Here is a 15,909-nt window from a genome sequence, read left to right as displayed (position 1 = left end):
TTGAGTCTCTGTAAAGGGAAAAGTTAAATTCATTGATTATCCATTTTTTAAGTGGATAATATGGATCTTATCAATATTTGACCTATTTTTAAAAAGTTCATTCTCCAACCCATTTTTTAGTGGATAATCTGGATGGATAATCAATTTTTTATCCATTTTGCCACCACTAGATACAATATACCATGTTAAACTTGCAATCTAGTTTTATCCATTCTTTTAACATAAAACTCCTCCTGTACTCTGGACGTGATTAGAGAAAGGTAAAGAGAAAATAGACCACGAGCACAGATGCAGGGTAATTTGAACCACAACATTAACAAACGAGATATCTAGTAAGCCGGATCAAGAAGAAAATTCTTTTTCCCCAATAATTTAATTCAAGAGACAAGTAGAATCTCTTATTCTATGATTCAATGGAATATATACACACGAAAGCTTGTGCTATTCTAAAAAGAAAATGGACTTGGTACTAGGTGATCAATAAGCAACTGCCTCCCTCATTCTTTTTGGAAGCAATTGCCTATACTACATATTTTACATATGCTTGCAAGTTTCATATTTGCAATACATCTTTGAAAGTGGAAGCAAATCTTTCTGAAGCATTTGCCACTTTGATGCTGGAAAATGCCTTTTGCTTCCTAAAACCCAGCAGGCATTCTGTGCCTTAACATTACATAGCGATAACCTATATGGGATTCTTCCCCTTTTGATCATAGGCAAGTTAAATGAAATTCTTCCTTTCTGGAAAAAGAATTTCCTAATTCAGATCCTTGCTTGTAGGCTTAACTTTTCAAGGGAAAGAACAATGTGAAGGATGCTCTACTCTAGAATTAACTACTAAGCGTATTTTCATTCTGTGTTGCGTTCTGAACCTTGCAGAGTTTATGGTTCAGGAGACTTTGTAGACACAATAGCAGGCGGACTTAGTTCCAACGGAGTCTTGCCAAGTTCAGAATAACTTCCTATGCATATGGTATCACCTCTACCATGCCAAATGCCATCTTGGACATTGTTCATCTCTAATGTTCTAGCTTCCTGCTCAATAAAACAACAAAAATTAAACCCAAATTACAGAACAAAATATGACATCAAGCTTCACAAACTACAAATCGTAATTGACTTAGATTGTGTTTTCTGGATCAGTCTATGCGCTTTTATTCAGCTTTTCTTGGGGACCGAGGGGTGAGACAAAGAAGGTGAGAAGCAACAGGCAACTTCATGCAACCATATAAGTAAACTCCACTTTGCTGTTCTTTAATGCAGATTGAATAAGAGAACAAACCTGAGATAAGGTGCAACATGGACAGGTCAAATGGAAGATGCAATCATCCAAAGAACTATCGCCCTGAAGAAGTGTAAAAAGAGTAAGAGTTAGCTATCACAATAGTCAAAGACAAATGATAACAGATCAAGTAAAATACTGTGGCTCATCCACATGTGGAACCACTCATTAGCATTTCAGCAGCTCAAGATACAATAGAGAAGATATGAGAATGCGCAAATCCGATAAAGAGGGTAGGTTTAAGAAGAAAAACTGAAGAAGATCAATGATTCTTTGCACAAACCAGGTTGCAGAAAACGATTAATAATACCAGGCATGATAGATTGATTAAAATTTTCTTCTGAGGACCAAGTCAGGGGCGTATGCACCTTGTTGCGTGGTGTCACGGGACACCGCTTCATCGAATATTTTTAGAAAAATGAAAATATTGAGGATAAATATAAAAAATGACACCGATAAAGATCAATGATTCTTTGCACAAACCAGGTTGCAGAAAACGATTAATAATACCAAGCACGATAGATTGATTAAAATTTTCTTCTGAGGACCAAGTCAGGGGCATATGCACCTTGTTGCGTGGTGTCACAGGACACCGCTTCATCGAAATTTTTTAGAAAAATGAAAATATTGAGGATAAATATAAAAAATGACACCGCTTATCGCATTAGTCCACTTTTTAAAATTATGACACCGCTTATGAAATATCCTGCGTACGCCACTGGACCAAGTATCTTGTAATCAAGAGCATATCCTACATACAAACTATGAGAAAATTTTATCATGCAGCCATTTGCTCTATTCTTTCCATGCTTTGAAATTTCAAATTACCTAGTAATATTCACTGGTGAAAACACAAGCTTGAAGTCAGAAATCATCAGAAGACCCTCTCAGACAACGAGATAAAGGAAAGAAAAAGTAAAGTACTTCGAGTAATCTACTATTTGACATTCACATGACACAAATTCAAATACGTGCTGGCTGCTTCCCTGGGGTTAATATGCTGACCCAGAAATAAACTTAAACTGAAAGAGGAAATTAAAGGTGACTGGACTAGTGGCATTACAGACACCAGTTCTTTGCTGCAGCTTTCTGCTAACCTCCTCTAAAGCAAGACCGTTTAAAACAGGTCAAGAGTCATCCATCTTACCCCCATAAAGTAAGTGGCAGGATGCAAAATAATGGTGCTCGGGAGGATTGACAGTGCATACGTTCAAAGTGGATCAAGAAAAGTACTGGTGCTTGCACAGGCTCATGAAATATAGGATGTGTGCATTCCTCAATTTAGTTTTTGTTTATAGGATTATTAAATCAAGGGAAACACTTCAACATCCAGATAAAGGGAAGTATAACAGAGCTCACTCCCAATTCTACATTAGGAAAATTGCGACCCGATTCATTCTTTGAGGATCAAACTTTAGGTATCTAGAACATTGATTATTCCCTTCTCAATTTTCCCAAACCTCTATAACCCTTCAACTACTCCCCACTTCCTGTATTCTCAAAGCTACTTCTACTTCCTCTTAACCCTATATTTTATAGTAATCTTCTGCAAACCACCTCATCGATATTTCAACCACTTTCCCCCACATAGCTTGTGCAACTCTAGAAAGGATATATGATCAAGCATACAGAAACAGAAAAGTAGCAATAAAAGCAAAAATAAGGAATTAAAATACTCACTCTGATATTGAACTTGTTTCTCATTTTTGTGCGGTGATAACCCAAATATAATCCAACTGAGATTATAAAACCACCGCCTATGTAGAGAAAGCAGTGCTTCTTTGTGACAATGAATGCTAGCATGCTTAGGAGAGCAACAAGACTGAGAATCAAATAAATAGAACCCTGCAAGACCAGTATATAAATCTGTTTCAGTACACGAGTATTTAGTGTATGCTGTCAAACCAATGTTAAAGTACTAAGCAGTAAATTTTCATCCGTTCTTATTGAGAGTAACAGATTATACAGACATTGTGTTATGGAAGTCACCAATCCAGAGTCCACTATATTATTTTCTATTTTTAGATGTACAATAATTAATCACCAAAACCCTTCTAGTTCTAACCAATCTATGTTGACGACATAGATTAACAATTTAAGATAGATTACCATTTACCAACTACAATACATAATTAAAAGAGGCCATAGCTAATCGATATAATAGAAACGGATTTAAAGAAGACTTTGACCACGAAGGATCACAAAGAAGTTGAGGGGGTGGGTAGGTTTAACAACATTGACTAACATGGATTTAAATGTGATAAAAATATTGACCTGAACAAAGCAGGAACCAAAACCAGCACGTTTCATATTCTTCCCAAATCTGTACCATGGGCAGCTGCAATACATGAACAGAAATTAAAATCACCACCATAATCACAACCACTTATTTGATGATGAATTAAGAACAAGAGAAAAATGTCCAATTGAGAAATTAAAATAGTCCATTTCATGGCTATAAATAGAAAATTCAAGGAAGTCAAATTTGGCAAGACTGCTAAATTTTCCTGTACTGAAAGAGGGTTTGATGGTTTCCTATCAGCTGAAATCAATTACACCTTCCCAAAAGATGTCCCCTATCCAAACATAGGCTAACAATAACAAAAGAGGAAATGAAAAAGAGCCCAACTATCTTCTCCATATCTGTTCTATACAGAAAATGATCACTTGAATTTCCAAAGAACCAAATTAGAAACTAAAATTTAATCAATCAATCAATCAATCGAACCTCAATCTCAACCTAATTGAGAAAAAGTTACTAACTTCAATTAACAAACCCAAGAAATGAAAAAGAAACTAAATGGAAGAGCAGCAAAACGAAGAACACAACAAAAGTGAGAAAATTTTAGTCAATACCGTAACCAAATGGTCCAAAATACAAAACCCACATCCGAAAATGAAAAAAAACATGAAATCAACAAGAAAACTGGAAAATGAAAATTAGGAAAAGAAAAAGAATAAAACTTTACCAAAGGGATTGAATAGCGATGCGACGGTCCTCAAGAGAGTCACAGAAAAGCTCGCCTTCCCACATTCTCAAAACAGCTCCTCCTCCGTAATCATAACCAACATTTTCCTCATCCCCATTATTCAAATTCAACTTCACCCACTGTCCCTTTTGTGCCTGTAGTGCCACCGTTGAACACAACATATCAAAATCCACCACCCTCACCCCTTCCAACAACCTCTCTCCCTCTTCATCCACTTCTCTCTTTTCCATCACATCCATTTTCTTCCAAAATTGCTCCTTCAACTGCACCTCTCCTTATAGCAGATTTATATAATCAACGGAATTAGTATTCTGGATTGAGGAGCAGTTTTGGTCCGAATATAACGGAATAGATATAGATGAGTTATGTAATACCAATAACAATTATTAGGGATTGAAACAGAGTTATATATTTGGTAATGAGGATCGATGTGGAGCATAATCTGTTGAGTTAATTTATTGGGAGGAGGATATCGTGGCTGGATAATTGGTGGCGATTCTATTATTGGTAAAAAATAAAAAGGCATTTTGGTTGGCGCGAGAAATAATGATGGTGGGCCCCTTATTATGGATGACGGGTACAGCTGGTGACACGTCTACACGTGAATATAGCTTCGTTAAAGTATACTTTCAAAAAATGACGTAAGAATAACATTCCTTACACTATTGATTATTTATATCCTTACGGTCATATACCCCTACGGTCATACTTTGGATTTAAATATACCCCTTATTTCAACGAAGGGACACGTGTCATCGTCTTGTTGGTTAATTTTAAATATCTCTTAATTAATTAAAAAAACTCATTACTCATATCCGAAAAATAATTTTTTTTAAAAAAAAACTTGAAAAAACTAAAAAAAAGTTTTTACTAAAAACTGAAAAAAACGAAAATATTTTTTTTCCAGTTTTTACAAAAAACTGCTTTAAAAAAACTGAAAAATATTTTCTAAAACAATATTTTTGTAAAAACTGAAAAAAAATATATGTTTATTTGTAAAAACTGAAAAAAAAATATTTTTCAGGTATGGGTAATGGGTCATTTTAATTAATTAGAAGATATTTTAGAATTGACTAATAGGATGATGACACGTGTCCTTCCGTTTAAATGAGAGATATATTTGAACCCAAAGTATGACCGCAGGGTATAAATAACTCAATAGTATAACGAAGGGATTTATAGCTTTGTTCTTTCGAGGGATTTTACTTGGCTGAATTAACGGTCAAATATATCTGACTCACATTAAATCAATAAGAAAAGCATTCATTAATTAATGCATCATATGGAGAAAATTTTAGTGCAACATGTGATTCTTGTTCTTGGATTAACAGAGGAATTGTTTGTCTTATTCACACCATCATAATTTTTTTCTTTTTTCCACAAATTCAATAAGGAAAAAAGATCATACACACTGATGTTTATATTAGACTAAATAATACTACATGATAAATGTTATTTATACACACTACACATTTAACTATGATGAATTTACTCATATTAAGTTATATATAACATAATAATTAAGATGTTTCATATAAACATCGACTATGAATAGCTCTTTTTCGTCAATAATAAAGTAGGCAATACCTAATACGAAGATAATATAGATCGAACTCATAATAGCTAAAAGTATTATATATATATATATATAAATAATAGAAGTTAAAAACATAAGCTCGTCGGCAAAGTTAAAAAATCTTAATCTTGGTCCGTTTTATCTTAAATTTAATGAATTAATTATTATTTTTAGGTTTTTGGCATTTATAATCATTAGCTCAACTAATTTGAATTCACCATGTAAGTCCATTAAGGAGAAAAAAATATTTCTACTAAGAAGTTGTTGATTTTCCTGACCTTAAACCCCATAACCAAAAGGTGAAAATTCACCCTTTGATTGCATATTATTGTGATTCATTCATTGTGACTTTTGGACCACTTGAAGCAAAGGATTGTAAATTGAAAGGGGTTGACTTAATGATAGCCAGTGTGAAATGTGAGCCAGCCTATAATCTATTAGCTGTATCTATATGTTGTATTTGGTGGGTGTTGTGCTAATTATATTATATTATAGGGGTCTCAATCATAATTGATCATGGTTTAAATGCTCTTTGATTCCTTGGGACAACGTTATAAAATATTAATTTGTTACTGGATCCTTTTTGAGATAAAGTTAGAATATTATTTTGTCTACTTATAAATGGGATGATGAATATGACCAATAATAAAGCAACTTATATTAAATAATCGTGGTGACTAATGATTGAATAACTTTTATCTTGTATTTGATTTGTTTGGACGAGGACGGAAAGATAATTGAAATTTAATATCTTATTCATGGAAGTTTAAATGATGCAAAGAAAATGTTAGTCCACTAACCCTGCCTTTCTTCCTAACGCCAACGAATTGGGTCGAATTTGTTACGTCTAATTCAAACCTTATATGTATGTAAAAATAAATTAATAAAAATACGTATATATATAAAGAACAAAAACCATTGATTTTAATCTTAACTCCGTCACCTGCTTTCTCCCTCAACTAAGAATCAAGATGATGCCAACCAGAGGGAATTCCTTAGACTACAAACTCAATAGAGAATTGAATTTCAAGTAAGTAATCCTTTGTCTCCTAAAAACAAGGCTGTAAAGCTGAAACAGACCAGAAAGCAAACAAAACATAACAGTTTCGCTAAGTAAATGATCCTTTCACGTAATATAACTCGCCACAATTCCTATAGCCTCTTTTCAAGTTTCTGCTCACAAAAGCCTAACTCCAATTTACCGTTTTCTAGTCATTTCTATTTTCGGTTTTGATACAAACGGAATTTCGTTCAAAGGTGGCATTACTAAAAAAAAGGAAGAAGGAAATAGGCGTGGTTTAGATTCTTGTTTGATGACTTTTCACTTTTTCAAAAATCGAACATGTTCTCTTATGCAAATCTTCCTTTGTCACAACACTTTAATTACACAAACTGAAAGCAGTGTTTTAGGGAAGAGTTTTATGGTTAAAATGTCACAATTTAAAACTCACGTACACGTTCGAATCACTGAAGCCACTATTATTTGATTAGACAAATCTTGATTTTAGAAAAAGAACTCTTATAGGGCACTTAAAGGGCATGAAACCTTAGTTTAATTGTGTTCAGTTATTTAAATTAAAAGGTCTCATTTGATTCAATTCATGAACCCACTATGAGTGTACTACATATTATTTTTATATGATAGTATAGCTAGATAATAATAACAATAATAAAGAAATCTAGGGGTGTATAAGGCATATAACAAAAAGGATTCCTCATTCATAAAGTCACAAAATAAAAAGGAAGCAGGAACAGTTTGCTTCTTTCAACAAGCGGATTTTGGTTTCTTGTTTAACAACCTAATTCAAGTTGTGTAGATGGTTCAATCACCATTCAATAAAAGTAGGAAATCAAAAAGAAGTTCTAGAAATGAAAGTGCGTTTACTCCTTTTTACCCTTTCAAAGATGGGGAAGGATTCTTGATCAAGTCCAAGTTGGTTTACCCATGTTTTTGTATTTAATTAAAAAAACAAAGCAAAAGCAGTGGTGGGGAACCAAAGTGGCCTAGTGGACAATGACAAAAGAGTTGTCTATTTGGATAAGATTCAGATGAAACACCTCAACTGCTGCACATGAATGGTAAGCCCTTTTGTAAGTTGCAACAATTTTGGCCATTATTTCCAAAAGGTCACCTACACATGGACCAATTGACCATACTATTCTAGTGAAGTTGTGGCCGACTAGGAGAATGTGTTTTTCCTCAATCTTTCGCTTTCGGATCTTTGATAATGCCATTTTGTATACTTAAAGAATTTGAGCGGCTCAAAATTGACGCTTTCATATTCAACCTACTTTCTTTCACTTGATTGGGTCATTCCTGAAATATAAACACGAGACCTAATATTTGATAGGTTTAAATATTAGAGTTTAATTCATGACTCGGAAATTTCTACTTTTGTTTATGTTTCTTGGACGGCGGAATTAAATTTTTCATTGTCAAACTTTTGGTTTTGCTGTTCGGCTTTTGAGTTCTAAATCAGCCCCTCCAAAAAAAACATGAAAAGAAATTTGAAATTATTCTTGGGGATGAAATCGATGTTTAGATAATTTGTTTTGATTTGATTTGAGAATAGGTTGACAGAAAACAAGTCAAATTTCCTCTCCCTTCACCACCCCTCAACGTACATACAGTTATTTGAAACTGATAGCTCCATCCAGCTCCAAGAATGGATGGGGTAGTTGCCTAAAATATAAGTGACTAAACGAACAATGAAAAGCATCAGCTACCGCTGGAGGAGTGAGTTTCAATCAATTTTCAAATGAAATAGAACCCTTGTGAAATAGAAATGCTATAATAAGTTACAGAAGTTGCTTTTGCAGAGCTGTAGTTGAACAAACACAGAGAAAGAAAATACTAAGTTTTCCTTGTAGAAGACAGTAAACCAAATTATACTACAACATAACAAAGCCACTTTAATGTGCGAACTGGCACACTGCAGGTTATGTCTTCATGGCAGGTCTCACCAGGCCCAACCCGCTTCCACTCCCCAAGTGTTTGAAGTCTTTTGCTTCAAGATTATCTCCATGGCCAGCAAACCCGGTTCCTCCCTTTTCCACATTCACCAGATTTCTATCTTTACATGGTTTGTCACAGACCACGCAAACCTTGTCTACAGCCACAAATTTCTCTGCACATTTCTTGCAGAAGACATGTCCACAAGTATTAAGTGCTACAAGTGACAAAGTATTGGTTAGCGTGACCTTGCAACTGGGACATATGAAACTCTTGTCAAGAGACTTGGTTTTCTTCTGTGCACTGGTATCTTCAGTAAAGTGAATAGGGAAAAGGTTTTTCATCTTAAGTTTTTCGTTCCCTTCAGGACAAACTGTGCTTGTGGATGGGGCATCCACTTTAGCAGGTGCATCTGGTGTTGCAGAGGGCAGCCAAAATGCTTTCATGGTTCTAAGTGCTTCCTCCTCATAAGAAGTGGTCTTCACGCTGTTGGCCCCATGGAATCCATTCTTGTCTCTGTTGTAGTTCTTATCGTTGTACTGGGGCACTGGACCATGATTCTGTTGATCAAATGCCTCAAGCTCCCTGGCTTTCTGCAGCATCAACCCCTCCTCTTCATCTTCTTTTTCTTGCTTCTGCTGAGCAGCGTGAGCAGCCAACTTTCTGCAAGACAAAATAACAGCTTCTCAAATGAAATTTTCCAAAGGATGATTCTGAGATTACACACAAGTATGTTCCCACCCCACACCCCCTTTCACTCCTCACTGCCCTTTTTTCACAGAGAAGTGCAGGTTGAAGAAAGATCTGCAGATGTATTAGTCAATGTTATCCCTTCTAGGTGGAATGTGGACAACTGTTTTGTTAGTAGAAGCAACTAGCAACAGACATTGCAACTCAAGATCATGTAACTATATCCTTCGAACAGGCTGCTGTGTTCACTTGAAAGGGATTCCAAACAAGTATTCCACTATTCAGTACGAAGACCTCTTTATTAGCTAGTTTATCTAGTACTCCCTTATCCCACCACCACCAAGTTATGGGACACAATTTAATTGGACTTGGAGACCAGAAATAATTTTGACTAGCATATTATCATCGAAATAATAGAAGGCAAACATTAAGGTGGCTTGTGAAAATTTTTAGTGTTATCCTCTTTTTTTTTCACTTGCATATTAGTATCGGACTGAAATGAGCTTAAATGGAGTGACATGGATAGTAAGGATTCACATTATCATACAGCATCTCCAATATGCTTGGGATTGAGGCATAGTTGTTGTACTTGCATTTTGGTATAGGGGTAATAGTAAAGAATAGCATTAAAGAAGCTGCTGAAAAATAATAGTACCCTTCTTAAAACTAACCATGTCATCAAATTATTGTAATTTGCTAGTGCAAGAGACTCTAGTTTATATCAATAACTAAACAACAATAGTTTGTGTCAACGATGCACTATTATATATCTTGCAAATCAGCACCCTGTCCAAATGATATGGGTACATTTGCAACTAAACCAAAAATCCCTTAATTGATATGGCATGTAATAAGTCAATTCCACAACCACAACATAGACTAACATATCCAGAGGCAGTATTCAATAATCCACATTTAAACATGATGGGTTCAATCTTTATGTTCTTATCACCAAACCCATTGTAACATTAACATTATGGATTCAAAATATAATATTTATTGAAATTTCAGTTTTCACATATATCCAAGCTCAGTGTCAAATATGCTGGGTTTAGTCGAACCCATACGTTATTATCTACATCCACCACTGAACATATCAAACAGATTGTCTTCAAGATACACTGCACCATAAGCAATATCCTACAACCTCAGACATCAAACAATTAGCAAATCCTAACTAGAACTACATTAAGGACAAAAAAAGAGGAGCCTCTTAACCAATGAGATATTATCTATTTTGGTGTCAAATGGATGAAAGCACTAGCTATGGCCCTCGTAGTTGCTAATTCTGAGATATACTGCAGTATCCTCCTTAAACTACTAGTCTCCCAGCACTATAAAGCCATCTTAAAGTTCCACTTACCAATCTACTAAGAAAATTTAACTTAAAGCCAACTTCCACAAATCATTCCTCAATTAAAAACCACACATATTGTCAATTTATCTTAACTGAAATAGCATTCACAAGCAGAATTTTACAAACCTGGACACAAAATTGAGAAATACTACAAAGTAAATGAGATCACCTAAGCTAACCATAGGAATTAAGTCAGGGTAAACCAAGACATATTTCATAGCACACGCACCATAAGCATAAAAAAACAAGGCAATTCAAATTAAAAATTATATTTTTCAAATCTACAAAAATAGGCACCTTTGGATATCCTTTTTCTGGGATAAAAGGCATTCTAGAATGCACTCTTTGCAAAAGACGTGTCCTTTCTGACAACACAAAGGATCGATGTAGGGTTTTAAGCAAAGGCAACAAGCATCGAACGGCTTAATTGAGTCTTTGCCCAGCCTCTCCTTCTGCGTTCCGTACCCTAACTTTCTCTTCTCATCGTATGTGAAGAAGGCGAGATCGTTGTTGTTCTTCGAATGTCTCTGCGGCATCTCTCTAAATCCTAATGTGATTCAGCTGAATTTTGGGGGACGATTTTTGCGAATTGGGGGAGAGAACGAACAAAACCCTATGCAGGAAGATCTACGATGAAACTGGATTATCCAAATTTCAATCGGGTCAGTTTCTGACTTTCTGTCGTCGGTTTTCCTAGGGGTTTATAGCGTGACTGGCGGTGACAAAATGCTGGTACACGTGGCTTCTCGTTTTCCTTCTTTTATTAGGAGAATAATCCGTTTCCTCGTCTCTTTATGTCTTTCTTTTCCTTTGGTTTTTTCTCTCCCTTTTTCTTTTCTATTTCAAGAACTTTGGTTACAAATATTTGCTCTCTTTTTTTCTCCTCATCTATATCTATATATCTATTATATATCTATCTATCTATATATCTATGTCTATCTATATCTATATCTATATATCTATCTATATTATTATAAAAGCACGAATATAAGAACACTGAATATTAAACGACGAAAATATCCTCAAAATATTACTCGACTTTTATACCCTTTGAAAACTAAATTAATTTTAAAAGGAATCATCCCTAAATGATGAAATCGTAATATTAGTGATCGTGTAATGCTAATTTCACTTGGACACTAACATCGAATAAAGAATGTGAGTCCTAATTCTGATTTATTAGAAGAAGACGCACAAGAAGAGCTAAAAACCTAATTGGTTAAAATTATGTCCCACAAAGTAGTTAAAGTGACACAAAATTAAATGAACATACACCAAGATATTGTTCACAAAAAAATAGTAGCACATCTCTATGCTACAAAAACAAATACTATCTAATATAATTAAATTGATCATCTTTGTAGGTTCAGTGTTGAATCATTTTAAATTCAAGTACTATATACTGCAATAATATTGAATTTTAGTATTTAAAAAATTATTGAACTTTATCCATGTAAATTACTTTACAATGGTTCTTTCTACTTGTATAGAATTTTTAATATATTTAATTTATTTCTCATATAAATATTTAATTGAAGATTTACGTGCAACGCACGTATATATAGAGACTAGTTATTATAAAAGCATGAATACAATGTCGGTTTACTAAAATAACCTTATAATATTAAATATAATAATTCATAATAAAAGGACATAACCGAAATTTTAGATATTAGCCTTATAATCCTATTAGTTTTATGACATAATATTATACGTTAGGAATCTTACATGATTACCTTTAGGAATATTATTAGTAAAATTAATTTCGGACTGTCTAATTCATATAAAATTAACAAGTAAATATTTTTAGTCATGTAATCCTATTACTTTTAGGATATACCTCTTAAAAGTTTCTATTATTAATTTAATTTGAAAACGTATAATAATGTCCTATTACTAATTTATTTGAGAATGTATTATATTGTACAAATTTATTTAGAAAAATGAGAGCCTATCTTTCATAAATACAATACTAATATATCAAAATAGCCCTAAAATATTAAATGCAAGAACTCATAGGGAAAGGACATAACTATAATAACCAATTTTTTGGATTACAATACATTATATGCTAATTTTTAATATTTAAGATTTTAAAATTAATAAAATTTTATCTATTAAATTCTCATTAAAATATGTAGGAAGGTTTAATAAAATCAATTTCATAAGAATCATCTGTATTGGCAATACATTACCATTACATAATATCCAATATGAAAAAAAAAAAAGTAATATTAAATGGACTGCATAAAGAGTTGAAATTGAGAAAAAAAATACTCCCGCGATAATATATTTTTATATTATATTTGAACTATTTTCTTACTCAAATAATATTAATCAATTTTTCGTGTAATAATGAAAAATACTTAATTATTAAACGACAGCTAAAAAAATATTTAAGAATATAAATGTATGAGAAAGAGAGAAAAATAGTTGGTAAGAGTCAATTAAATATTCAAAACAAGAGATGAACTAATATTAAGATCTGAATCAACATAGAATAAATTATTTTTTATGTTAAAACCAAAAATTAAATCTTTTAGTTAATTATTTAGCAAGAGAATCCAATTCAATTATTTTTTAAATTCATCATATGAGTAAAATTCTTATTCAAGTTAAAAAAAAATCTTATAGTATATAAATTAATTTCATAAAAAGAGAGTTAGAACACAAAGTAAAAAGGTTAGTATATTATTAAGAATCAAAATGTTATACTATGAAAGAAGTACAATCAAATCTAAATCCTAAACAAGAACAAGCTTTCAAGACTATATTATAAATAGTCTACTCTGGTATAACGAGATTATTCTTTGTAGATGCCTCCAGCGGAATCGAAATAATTTTTCTATGTCATGCATTACTTACAAATATCATATCAAGAGGCATGACACCGCTAGCAATAATAGCAAGTGGTGTACCAATAATGATTTTATTGTGAGACCACCCATTTTAGATTTTATATACCTCTTCAAATAACTTAAATAACCATCACAAATATATCAAAGCAGAGCAATTGTGCTAAATTTATAAGGAAATCAAAATTGATAATATGGGATAAAGCACCTATGGCTAAGTGTCAACCGATCAAAATAATTGTCCGGAGTTCTAGTGATATATTGGATATCAATGAACCGTTTGGTGAAAAATTAATGGTTTGGGAGGTGATTTCTGTCAAGTACTATCAGTAGTTCCAAAATCGATAAAAGCAGAGACTGTAAAAGCTAGCTTGCCATAATTATACTTTTGGCCTCGAATGAAAAAGATTCAACTGACAAGAAATATAAAATAAGAATAGATCCAGTATTCAGTGTCTTTTTACTTCGTGTTAGAAATGAAAAAGAGCATCCAATAAAAGAGGATTTGGTTCTTCCTGAACACTTGGTTATCAATCCCAATGGTAATAGTAGTGCATTTAATAAGAGAAATATTTCTATCATTAGATTAAAACGCAATTTGTGCAAATCGCATGATAGAATTAAAAAGATATCTTAGCTAGCAGAAATGAATATATTGATCAACTTAATAAAAGGTCAATTGCAAAATTTTATAGTAAAAATAAAATATTGTTCAGTTTTTGACTCAACAGAAAATGATACCAAGAAAAATACTTAAATACTTTAATACCAAATGGCCTTATACCATACATGTTTGTTGTCAAGTTTTTTATTTCTTACGTATGTCAGTGTCACAGTATCACCGTATATATAATAGACTAAGTTAAAATTGGTCTTTCATTGTATATAGGTTAATTTTGAAGAAAAATATGCCCCTCGTGCTACTGACAAAACTTAGATAAGCCGAATAGCTTATGTAATAGCACACAAATGTTATATAGAAGTTTTGACAATAACGTCATACATGCAAAAATTATGATATTGATTAATGTGTTTCTAAGTATATTCTTATCCCTGAATTCAACTTTCGTCTTCCGAAACTAAGGAATATCCTTTTAAATTTGTGTGAAAATAATTTTCATATAAATAAATGTTTAAATCACCACGTGCCATTATTAACGTGCAACACACGCTTATAGATACTAGCTAGTTATTATAAAAGTACGAATATTGAAACGCTAAAAATTGATTGACCAAAATATCTGTGAAATATTGACTGAATTTTATACCCTTTAAAAGCTAAATTATTCCTTCAACAACTAATTTTATGTTGGATGGAATTGTAATTCTAACTTTGTCTGTTATAAATTTTTTGGACCTCTAATCATACTCAATTTCCAACTTCTTAGTCGATTGAGCTATGGTTGAAGCTCTACAGCCAGATTTGAGAAGGAGAAGAACAATTATATATATTCTCCGGCCTTTGTTTTTTACGGCGCTTTCTTTTTGCATCAACTAAGTTAGTGCAATTGTTTGTTTCTATGATTCAGTCATCAATCTTCCTCTCCTGCATTGAAGCTCCATGTATTTTTATACCACGAAAAACTCATTCATGAATAAAGAGAATATATATATATATATATATATATATATATATATATATATATATATATATATATATATATATATATATATATGGTGAATAAAATTAAGAAGTCAAAATAGCCTTTGAAACTTTCATGGGAGCAAAGTACTTCGGAGGAAGCTAAACTCCTATACCGTAGATATTGACAATTAAAGATACTCAAAAATTGGTAGTAATGAAATATGATCTTTTGCTGGAAACATGGTCTAACTTTGGAAAAAGTTTGAATACAATATTGGTAGACCAAAATAGTTTTAAAATATTAAATACAATTCAAAATGAAAGGACACAATTTGGAATAATACATGTTAGGATGAAAACTTCTTAAAACCCAAAAAACTAAAAGAATGTTTCGGATTTTTTTGAATATTTCGTATTTCGAATTCATTAAAAAAACTGCATATTGATTGAGAAAGAAAAACTAATATGTGTATGTTCGAAAGAATCCAAAAAAGAAAAGGTATCCCTCAGATTTCCCAATAGAAATTAGAACTTTGAATTAGAAAAGGATTTGGCTACCTTTCACATATCAATGTTGATTCCCATCAAAGTTAAAATATTGCAAGGATTTTTACTGTATAT

The 15,909-nt window shown here is 32.6% G+C and overlaps 2 protein-coding genes across 2 annotated transcripts; both read right to left on the bottom strand.

Annotated features, from left to right (window-relative positions):
• Positions 1-333: 333 nt before the first annotated feature.
• LOC107823768 (protein PLANT CADMIUM RESISTANCE 11) lies at positions 334-4,756 on the bottom strand. The gene is made up of 5 exons (XM_016650473.2): positions 4,252-4,756; positions 3,557-3,620; positions 2,963-3,127; positions 1,283-1,345; positions 334-1,035 (listed from the first exon to the last, which is right to left on the bottom strand). Exons 1-5 carry the CDS (start codon positions 4,509-4,511, stop codon positions 883-885), a joined length of 705 nt encoding a protein of 234 aa, XP_016505959.1. The 5' UTR covers positions 4,512-4,756; the 3' UTR covers positions 334-882.
• A 3,844-nt stretch (positions 4,757-8,600) lies between these two features.
• On the bottom strand, positions 8,601-11,517 carry LOC107823767 (E3 ubiquitin-protein ligase CSU1). The gene is made up of 2 exons (XM_016650472.2): positions 11,146-11,517; positions 8,601-9,464 (listed from the first exon to the last, which is right to left on the bottom strand). Exons 1-2 carry the CDS (start codon positions 11,382-11,384, stop codon positions 8,789-8,791), a joined length of 915 nt encoding a protein of 304 aa, XP_016505958.1. The 5' UTR covers positions 11,385-11,517; the 3' UTR covers positions 8,601-8,788.
• Positions 11,518-15,909: the final 4,392 nt, after the last annotated feature.

The sequence above is a fragment of the Nicotiana tabacum genome, chromosome 17 (genome assembly GCF_000715075.1).
Source record: "Nicotiana tabacum cultivar K326 chromosome 17, ASM71507v2, whole genome shotgun sequence".
Taxonomy (NCBI): Eukaryota; Viridiplantae; Streptophyta; class Magnoliopsida; order Solanales; family Solanaceae; genus Nicotiana; species Nicotiana tabacum.
The sequence above is the reverse complement of the archived record's forward strand: the minus strand, read 5'-3'. Positions and strand labels throughout refer to the sequence as shown.